General features: G+C 36.1%; 4 protein-coding genes across 5 annotated transcripts; 3 read left to right on the top strand and 1 right to left on the bottom strand.

The window, feature by feature from the left end:
* The first annotated feature begins 865 nt into the window (after positions 1–865).
* On the top strand, positions 866–1375 carry LOC108604093 (maker403). Its single transcript, XM_017993378.2, has 2 exons — positions 866–978; positions 1036–1375. The coding sequence occupies exons 1-2, from the start codon at positions 921–923 to the stop codon at positions 1263–1265; spliced, it is 288 nt and encodes a 95-aa protein (XP_017848867.1). The 5' UTR covers positions 866–920; the 3' UTR covers positions 1266–1375.
* A 1242-nt stretch (positions 1376–2617) lies between these two features.
* Positions 2618–3035, top strand: LOC108605178. Its single transcript, XM_017994770.2, has one exon. It carries the CDS (start codon positions 2667–2669, stop codon positions 2991–2993), a length of 327 nt encoding a protein of 108 aa, XP_017850259.1. The 5' UTR covers positions 2618–2666; the 3' UTR covers positions 2994–3035.
* A 1068-nt stretch (positions 3036–4103) lies between these two features.
* LOC108596010 lies at positions 4104–5603 on the top strand (the record flags this gene model as incomplete). Its single annotated transcript, XM_017981359.1, has 2 exons — positions 4104–4128; positions 5267–5603. Coding segments are annotated over 2 exons (330 nt in total), but the record flags the coding sequence as incomplete, so codon positions are not given.
* LOC108602352 lies at positions 5600–6461 on the bottom strand. 2 transcript variants are annotated; one of them, XM_017990455.2, is made up of 3 exons: positions 6446–6461; positions 6228–6392; positions 5600–6177 (listed from the first exon to the last, which is right to left on the bottom strand). In XM_017990455.2, the coding sequence occupies exons 1-3, from the start codon at positions 6452–6454 to the stop codon at positions 5617–5619; spliced, it is 735 nt and encodes a 244-aa protein (XP_017845944.2). In that variant the 5' UTR covers positions 6455–6461; the 3' UTR covers positions 5600–5616. The 2 variants fall into 2 exon arrangements, with proteins under 2 accessions (XP_017845944.2, XP_017845951.2); XM_017990462.2 differs by having other exon boundaries at positions 5600–6171.
* Positions 6462–10060: the final 3599 nt, after the last annotated feature.

The raw sequence follows: 10060 nt of genomic DNA, 5'->3' as shown, positions 1-10060 counted from the left end.
TACAGGAGCGTCCGCCACCCCCACCGCCCGTTTATGTGGTGCAGCAGCAGCAGCCACCACCACCGCCAGTCTACTACCAAGCACCACCACCAAATGGACATTATCATAATCCACCATCCTACTGAGCGAACAAGCACCTCATTTGGATTCAATGAATTTATGCAGCATTAACATTTTTTAGTCACGTAGTAAATTTTTGATATAAAAATATAATAATATGCCCTGTACTTATAGCTGAGCGCAAATTTTGTTTGTTTATCTTCACACCTGTGGTGTCAGTTGTTTGGGTTTCGTTTTTTTCAGTTGTTTGCTTATCAATTTGATAAGCATTAATCGATAGAGGGCTTAAAGCTGATAAGCTCAATAGCATTGAATGTCGAATTGTTGACTATGGCAAAAATATTTAAGTTTTTTTTACCGGTATTTATATTTATAAATATCAACAAGTTATAGAGCTGCGAGCAAGTGATTTATGAATTTGCTTACAAGCTGCACATTAAAATTAATTAAAATAGCACAAATTAATCAAATGCTAAGCAAACAAAACATAAAGAGTAAAAATATCACTCTAAGCATTTAATACACACTAATTTTCTATACTTAAATGATAGCAGCTAAGCCTTAAGCTTAAATTAAATATTACAATAAAGCAGCAAAAAGCATTTAATGCATTTTAAAAATAAATGATCAACCCTCGCCATATTTTGCTATCAGTTGCTATAAAATTTGCTAACATTGCTAAATGACTAATGGGCAGCCTTATCGCTTATCTCTGCTCGCACTGGAATAACATAAACAATATCTCTAGGCTCTATGCATTGATTGATGGCACCTGGAATTGGAACTGAACTGTCGTCCGCTTGTTTCTTTGCAGTCTTCAAACTCTTGTGCTACACACAGCACAGACGACGGCAAAAAGTATGCGTTACTATGAAGATCCATATCGCTGTCATGCTCGTCATCACCATTTTCGTCCAAGTAAGGCAACCAAAATAGAGTTGAAAACATAATTGTTAATGTTTTGCTGCTTGACAGATATCGAGGTTGATGTTTTCCCCGGTTGGGGTGGCTCTTATTATTCGCCGGCGTTTGCTAGGCCCGAAGTTGTCGTCGTAAGCCCAGCAACAAACTATGTGCAAACCAGTCAGGTCATAGTTCAACCGCAGCCTTATCCAGCGCCAGCAGCTTACTATCAACAGCAGACCACCTATCAATATCAACAGCAGTATCAACAATATAACAATCCGCCCTATCCTCGCTGGTAGACGCCAAACCCAAACCCAAACCCAAACATGTGTAAAATTATTCAATTATGTTAATCATTGTTTGTGTATATCAATAAACGTAATTTTAAGTTGCAAAGTGTACATAATGAGCGTGAACAGCCTAAGCAAAGGCCAAAGTCAATATAGAAATGAATCCATTAGGCAAAACTAATTTAATTTAATCAGCGCTTTACTTTGCACATAAGCATTCAATACATATATTTATTTAAATATAAAATCATTTAATTTGTTTGGAAACATTTTTATTTACATTAGTGTAATCAGTTTTAAAGCGCAATTTTTTTATTATAAGTATTTCATTATTGCGAAATTTATTACAGCATGTATTCAATACAGTAAAGATAACAGCTTTAGCTACAGTAAACACTTGCAGTTGTAAAATATTTTTATTTGTAAATTCAACTAATGCATTATATTAAGTAAAGTTAAAGTTACATTTAATTTCATTGACAAATGTTTCTATATTCTTAAATTCTAGATTTTGTATTTATTGCTGTTAATCTTCTTTTATAATAAGAAACAAACTTCATGTTGTTAGAATAAATTAACTTTATTGAATTAAATTAAAACTTATTTATTTATTTATTTACAAGCTTAATTATACAAACTAATATAATAACTAAAAGTGATGAGTGCTAAGTGCTAAGTGCCATCGACTCTAAATTAAAACTTAATTTTTAAGTTTTTTCATAACCTATAACTAAATAATTTTGATTAAATTAAATTGAAGTGCAATTTTTTTTTATTTATTTAATTGATTATTGTAAAAAGTTTCTTAGAATGAGCATTAAATTAAACTAAAGCTCAATTTATAGTTATTTATTTTAAAAATCTTAAGAGTTTTTTCATTGTTATAAATTAAGCAAATCAAAGTTTAATTAGCCATATTTTGAGGTCTGATCATATTTTGCTGACTAAAAAATGTTTCAACGCTTTTCATGCTCAGTAATTTGCTGATTCATTCATTTAAATTTCCCTCACGCTGCAAATCATTTACTTACTAGCTTTTATATATAAATTGTATATAAAATATATAAAAATGTCTTTAGTGATATCGTCTGTTATTGCACAAAATTGTCTTGTCATACTTCCAATGCTTCGAAGCTTCTAATGATTCATTGAAGACGATTTGTGTACTTTTGGAAAATGGACAACGCATTTTGTTGGCCTCACCCTTTTGCCTGCCTTGACCCGCGCACTGGAAGTTGTTTATCGTTTATTCATGTTTATCGACAACATTAAGACCGCCTGACAAGATAGTAAACTAAGCTGTCAAATTGGAAAAAGTACCGCTCAAATTATGTGTTCATATATATTGTTGGCCCAAAAGCGAAAGAGTTCAGTTAACATTTAGCGAAAGCAGCAAGCAGATCTACCAAAATGTCTTACTACGACGACGAGCGCCGCCATCATCATCATCATCACCACCACGATGGACGTCCAATTGTGGAGGTCGATATAGTGCCACCCAGGCTACCACGCCCCATTGTGGAAGTCGATGTGGGCTGCGGGCGTTATCCTTCATACAGACCCGAAGTGGTTGAGGTTATTACACCAGCTGCAGTTTATCAGCCACCGCGTCCTATTGTGGAGGTCGATGTAGTGCGTCCGGGTCGACCTTTTATTGATATCAACATTGGCGGACGTCGCCCACCACGTGAGGAGGTCATCATAGTGCAGCAGCAGCAGCCTCCACCCAGATGGTAGTCGCATTTTAATTGATTAAATCAGCATTCAAATGTTTGTTATATAAGCTAAAAAGCATTTATATTTAATTGAAATTATATTATTGTCTAAAAAACACAAAGCAACACAATTAATTATTTATATGTTATGCCAATGAAATTAAGAACAAACAACAAAAAATTAAGTGCATTGCTCTATGCATAAATATTATTATTATACAAATAGCTGTTGAAACAATTTATTCGTTCGTTTCGTAATTAAGACTGCAAATGATCGTTAATAATACAAAATATTTAGCAAATAAAATTATAGTAAGGCCAATTGTCAGTATAAGCGGCAAGCTTCTTGAGTGCCACAAATTGTGTTTGTGGCCAGGCTTGTCGTCAACTTCTATGCTCAGCTTGGTAAAAGAGGCTTGCTTAACCAATATGTTGTCATTATTGGCCACTAAGCTGTCGGCAGCTTGCAGTTTTTTTAAGCCCGAGCTAACTACTACGGATTGTGCTTTGAATATGGGCAAAGATTTGCATAGACTGTAGTAACGTCTGCTGCAGTTTCTGCTGGCAATTGGTCGCTGTAGCGGCGGCAGCAATAAATAAATTAATGCGCTAAGCAAAAGCAGCTAAACCTACCGGCAACATAGCTGTAGTATAGATTTAATTTAGAATTTAGTACAAATATTATTAAACGTAAATTTTATGTCAAGTGACTGCTAACTAGATGTAAACAAACTTTTCTATAGATAAGCTAGCTTATAGCAAATGCACTTGACATGAACTTGGTTTATTTAATTTTATTGAAAAATCTTTCTAGATTCTGTATGAGTAGGCTATTTTGTATTCATTGCTTTTGACCCGATAAATGAACTTTATTTAAGTTAAATTCAAACATCATTTTTAAGTTGTTTCATAAGCTTCAACTTAATAATTTTGATTGAATTAAATTGAAATAAAATGTTTGTTATTTATTTAATTGATTATTGTACTGACTTAACGCTTTTAAATGTAAAAAGTTTCTTAGAATGCGCAATTTTCATTGAACTAAACTTACGCTTTGTTTCTATTTATTTATTATAAAAACCTAAAGAGCTTTTTCCATCAAGAACTTGTTATAAATTAAGCAAATTAATGTTTAAATAACGTAAATTCTATGTCAAGTGACTGTAAACAAACTTATCTATATATATAGCTAGCTTATAGCAAATGCACTTGACATGAACTTGAATTAAATTGAAACATAATTTTTAAGTTTTTTCATAAAATAATAAAGAAAATTTGATTGAATTAAATTGGCATACAATTTTAGTTATTTATTTAATTGATTATTGAACTGCCTTGACGATTTAAATGTAAAAAGTTTCTTAGAATGCGCAATTTTCATTGAATTAAACTTAAGCTTATTTTCTATTGATTTATTATAATAATCTAAAGAGTTTTTGCCATCAAGAGCTTGTTATAAATTTAGCAAATTAATGTAAATTCTATGTCAAATGACTGTAAACAAACTTATCTATATATATAGCTAGCTAATATCAAATGCACTTGACATGAACTTGGTTTATTTAATTTTATTGAAAAATATTTCTAGATTCTGATATATAGCCGATATTAAATTTTATTGAATTAAAACATAATTTTTAAGTTTTTTCATAAAATAATAAATAAATTTGATTGAATTAAATTGGCATACAATTTTAGTTATTTATTTAATTGATTATTGAACTGCCTTGACGCTTTAAATGTAAAAAGTTTCTTAGAATGCGCAATTTTTATTGAACTAAATTTAAGCTTATTATCTATTGATTTATTATAATAATCTAACGAGTTTTCCATTAAGAACTTGTTACAAATTAAGCAAATTTATGTAAATTCTATGTCAAGTGACTGTAAACAAACTTATCTATATACAGATAGCTTATATCCAATGCACTTGACTTGAACTTGGCACAGCATGAGTCAATTGCTAGCTTAACTAGGTATACCCCAAAAGTTCAGTTAGCTCAGCTATGAGTCACTCAAGCGCCAGTCGAAGCGCAATTGCAATGTCTACAAAGTCTCAATGCTAACGCATGAATCACTGCAGCTAGATCCATCATTTAGGCTTTTGAGCATTGATAAGGCGCGTTGAGCATTATGATAACAGCGCTGTGGTGATAAAATATTTTGCGTTATAAATGAAGGCAACTGCGCTGTGGACAGCAGTCACAAACTAAAGTAGCAAACGAACAAACGCAAGCAAATTTCTGAAGATGGCGCAAGTGCAAACAGTTTCGCAAGTGTCGCAAGTGCAACAAGTTAACATCGAATGCGAGTGTCGTCATCGCCATGGACCACTGTTCTTGCTGATGCCCTGGCGCTGGGGTGAGCCCTGCCGTCGTTGCAATGGCAATGCTGTTGTCGTTGTGCCAACGGATAATGGAGGAACAACAACAACTGTTGTAAGCACTAACGGACGTCGTCATCGTCGCCGAGATGCGCCAGTTGTAGTAGCAACAACAACTACAACAACAGCAGCGCCAGTGATGAATGTGACACCAGCTATGACAACTGGACCAACGATGCTGCCGCCTGCCTACAGCGAAAAAGTTGTCATCAATTAAAAAACGATATTAAATAAAAGTGCTGTAATTAAGTTAATGCTCAAATTATTTAAAATATATATAATACTGATATAACGTAGACCAAGCGCGCTGCGCGCTCATTTTAACAACTTGCTGCAGCCAGCGCCCAAATGAAATTCTAGTCGGCTCAAGTCCATATCGATGTGTAGTGTAGCCTAAGCAAAGCGCACAAACAATTAACAAAAGCATTAAAATGTTTTGAAGCCTGCGAAAAGGTTGTTTGTGGCATTCATTTGTGGCAGCTGGCAGCCATGGCAACAATTGCTGCTGCTGCTGATCTGGCAACATTATAAACTGCTGCAGTTGCAGCGGCGCTGCCAGTTTGCATTTGTTGTTTGCCTCACTGCTGCTGCGCCATAAGCGATAAAAAATATATTGTATAATGCTCATTATGCTGGGACCAGTGCTCAAATTATTTTCAATGCGCCAATCGAATTGCGGTTCATGCACTTTTGGCAGCGTTGCAGCTTGCGTTGAAGCTAAGCTTATAATAGTTTTAGTTGCGCTGCGTTTTGTAACTTGCTTAGCTTCAATTTTCAGCGCTTCAATGCGTTCTTTAGCCAGCTTGTGCACATGAGCCTTGAGCTTAAGTTAGGATTACAAATTAGGCTGCATATTATTACTTTTGAGCTTACCTCGGCTATATGCTCAGCAGTTTTGGCAGCAGCTGCTTTGCTGCTGATGGCTGCAAGTCTAAGACGTTGGCGCTTTGAGAGCCTGCGCAATATTTTTAGCAGCGCAGATTTGCGCGCCAAGCCAACATTATACACTTTTAAATTGGGCCTAGGCACATGCGTTGGCTATAAATAGTAAATTCTTTATATATATTTTTTAAATAAAATAGCACACTTACAGAATTCATAGCTGTCGTGCTGCTATTTAAAAATAATGACAAGTCAAGCTTCATGTTTACATTTTTGCTTGAGCGTTGCTTTTATATACATTACAATTATGTAGAATTTTATAAATACCAGCGCAGAGCTGCCAAAAATAAATAAATTGCTGTGCAGCTCATTTGAAGTGAGTTTGATATCTTTTGCTAAACTAACACGCATATTATATAATATGCTGAGCTTTATTTTTTTTTTGCACATACCTGCATTTAAAATTACCATAGAGATAGCCTGGCATTGTTTTTTTTTTGTTAGCATAAACCACAAACTTCAATTTCCGGCTCTCACTTTCGCATGTCGGTTTATAATTGGTTTTGCACTTATTGTCACAAACACACGAGTTGCTGCTGAATTTAATCAAAGCAAAACACACACACACACGCACACGCACACTTAAAGCTCTTGGAATTTAATGAAGCAGACCCAAATTCTTTGCCGCTGGCTAACAGGCTCGGTATTAGTTGTTGTTGTTGTTGCAAAACGTCAGCAAATATTTTGTAGCAAGTGTTTAGCAACATGGCAACGGTTCCCTTAGTCGTCTAGTCGAGTGTAAAAGTGCCTCAATGTCTTAGTGGGTGGCACGTTGGCTGGCTAGCGTCCACTCGAGTGTGCAATTAGGTGAAAATAAATGGTTTAGCAAACGCCTCGAAGTATGCAATCATTTAAATTTCACTTCATTTGTCCTTTTTATGATTTGAGCGCGTAGTCAGTCGCGTAGTCTCTCGCATTTGGCATGCGGCATGCCGTTGTGACCAAATTACAGAACCAAACAAAATTATTTTGATTTATATGCAAGGCGAGGCCAACAGGACTGAGTCAGACGAGTCCTGAGTCCCAGGACGCCACCACTACCTTTGCTCTGTGCTGACAGCACGCTTTTCGCTTAGCTGCTTGTCAATAGATTGCGAGGCAAACTAAATGCTTTGATTCGCTGTCCGGACTGCGGACTTCCCAGAGTGGGGTGTAGGAATGCCATAAACAATGTCATTTGACATGCAAATTTATTTATGAAAATAACAGATGAAAAACAAAAGCAGCAAAAGCAAAAGAACACGCTCAGCCGGTTCTTTGTGCTGTCAGAGTCACACATACATTAATTGCCCACATTGCTGAACAACTTCAAGCGCTGCGAGAGCGCGCGCGCGCTTTGCCTCTTAATTTTACGCCAAATCAGCAACAACTTTGGATTTCGATTTCGATTTGTGCCATGTGCATAAAATTTTACGCTGACTCGTTAAACGAACTGTGGGGGTGAGGGGGAATGCATGAATGTCTGCTATGTATATATGTTGAGTGTTTGGCCTGATTGAAATGTTGGCAACTATTGCGAAAACTACTCGCAAGTTTATTGGCAAATTGATGAAGTGCCTGCCTTGCATGTGTGTGCAGCTCCCAAGCGCCGCTTCAAGTGTAGGCAGCAATAGTTAGCAGCGATTCGAGCTTCGAGTCGACCACCCGTCATGTTATATGCGTTGCATGCCGCCTGCAATTTGGCGGCGCTGATATGCAAATTAAGTTGTTGCGCTAAACGACGTGACGGGAAACAGGCTCTGGGCTCTGACGTTCATTTTTTTCCCTCATTTTTGAGCGCTCACTCGAGCTGCCTCAAGTCCTGCTCGTTACCTATGCTCAGCTCATTTGTATTACAATTCGTATAAACTTTACATGTGGCATGTGTGTGTGCATGTGTGTGTGTTGCTTTCAAAACTTTGGCAAACATTCAAAGCGCAGTGAGTTTAAATTTCAAGCGAGCGAGGTTTGCATGATATTTAATCAAGCGGAAACATTTATAATGGACATTGTTGCCGCACGTTCATTGATTAGCTGCTGTCTTTGCTAAAGAATTTTTGCTAGTCAACATCAACTTGCAACTTCTTAAGATATATATATCATAATATATTTAATGAAAGGCAAGTTCATAAAGCTGTTTAGTATTGAATTAAATCATAATTGATTGCAATAAATTTACTTTTGCATTTATTATCTTTGCAGTTTAACTTTTATATATTTAATTTAATTTTATTTGAATATGTGTTAATAATTAAAGTCTGCATATTTTCTAGATATTTACTTTAATTTAATTTGTACTTTAATAACATTTTTGAGTTGTGTATACTTAATTTTTGCTGTTGTAAGCTTTTATTCAATTTCTAACTAATTTCATTAATGAACTTGCAGCATTTTACTCCAAGTTGCTATTCAACATTTGACCAAAGCTATGCACAATTAAATTTTCTTTGCTTTTTGCTCAAAGCTTATGCAAGAAATTAACCAATCTTAAAATTGCAAGCAATAATTCAGCGCGTTAATTTGTCGCTTGGATTTATGATAGTTTTTCTTGTGGCACACCTCGTCGTTGTTGCTATTGATTTGTTGCATGCAACTGTGCGATTTGTGGCAAGATTTATGGACGCTGGCAAGTCGCACACACAGGCGCTTGGTGCCTGCATAAATTGCCTCGTAATCTGAGAGCCTAGAAAACCGAAAAGCGCGCACTTCATTAGCTCAATAAATTCGCAATAAATTATGCAAAACGATTGACAAAAAGAGCACGACTCAAATCGAAATCAACTTTGTTATGTGCAGCACAGCAAACATCAAAGAATGTGCGGAAATGTTTGTGTGTGTAGATAGTTGAGCGCTTGTCAACGAGGCGTATGCGTTATATGCTTGAAACGAAACGAAACGAGAAATTCTAATTCTAAATCAAAATTGAAATTGAAATTGGGCAACAACCAGCGCAATTGCGAATCACAAATACCAATTGCTAAAATCGAAATGCATAACAAAATTATGAGGCCAGGCAAACAACAAAGCAGCTTAATGTGGGCGGGGGCGGGGCGGCAGGATGCGACCTTGTCAAATTATATGCTGAGCGACGCTTAGCGGCAACGGAAATGCGCATTATGAGCTTTGGCAGCGACTGAACAAAATGTTAGTTAAAGCCAACAGCACATGCACATTTTGATATGTCATCAGCGTAGAGCGAGACGGCAATAGAGCGCAGCGTACGAGCGAGAAAGCGCCAAAGAGATATGGCAAGCAATTGTTGTTGTGAACCGTTGCAATCGGCTGCGTGCGGCTGCAATTTTAATTAAAATTTATTGATTTACAGCTGAACAAATGCTCAACGGCAATTGCAACAAACACACACAAACACAAACACACGCACACACGCACACATATGTGGACAAAGCAAAAGGACAAAGCACCCACTGTGCGCTTATTTGTGGTCTTGCAGCAATTCGTAAGCCGTTAAGTAAGTCCACAACAGCAGAGATTTATCTCAACTGCATGCCATACACAAATATATATATATATTTTTTTTTTTAGCTATTTCTAAACTGTTTGTGTCAGAGCATATTGCATTCGTTTTGGTGTTTTGCCTGCTGCAAAGTTTTTTGTTGTTATTTTTGTTGCTGCGTCTTAGTTTTTGGTTTCAATAATGCATTTCCGCTTTTAATTAAAGTTTTAGTTGTGCAACATTTTTCAAAAGTTGGCAGGCAAAAGTTACTTTTCTGGGTGTGGCCCAACCTCAGTCACCACCTGGCTGCTTGCGTCAATGTCATTAACAG

Source organism: Drosophila busckii, chromosome 2L, assembly GCF_011750605.1.
Source record: "Drosophila busckii strain San Diego stock center, stock number 13000-0081.31 chromosome 2L, ASM1175060v1, whole genome shotgun sequence".
NCBI classification, from domain to species: Eukaryota; Metazoa; Arthropoda; class Insecta; order Diptera; family Drosophilidae; genus Drosophila; species Drosophila busckii.
This window is presented reverse-complemented; position numbering and strand designations above follow the sequence as displayed.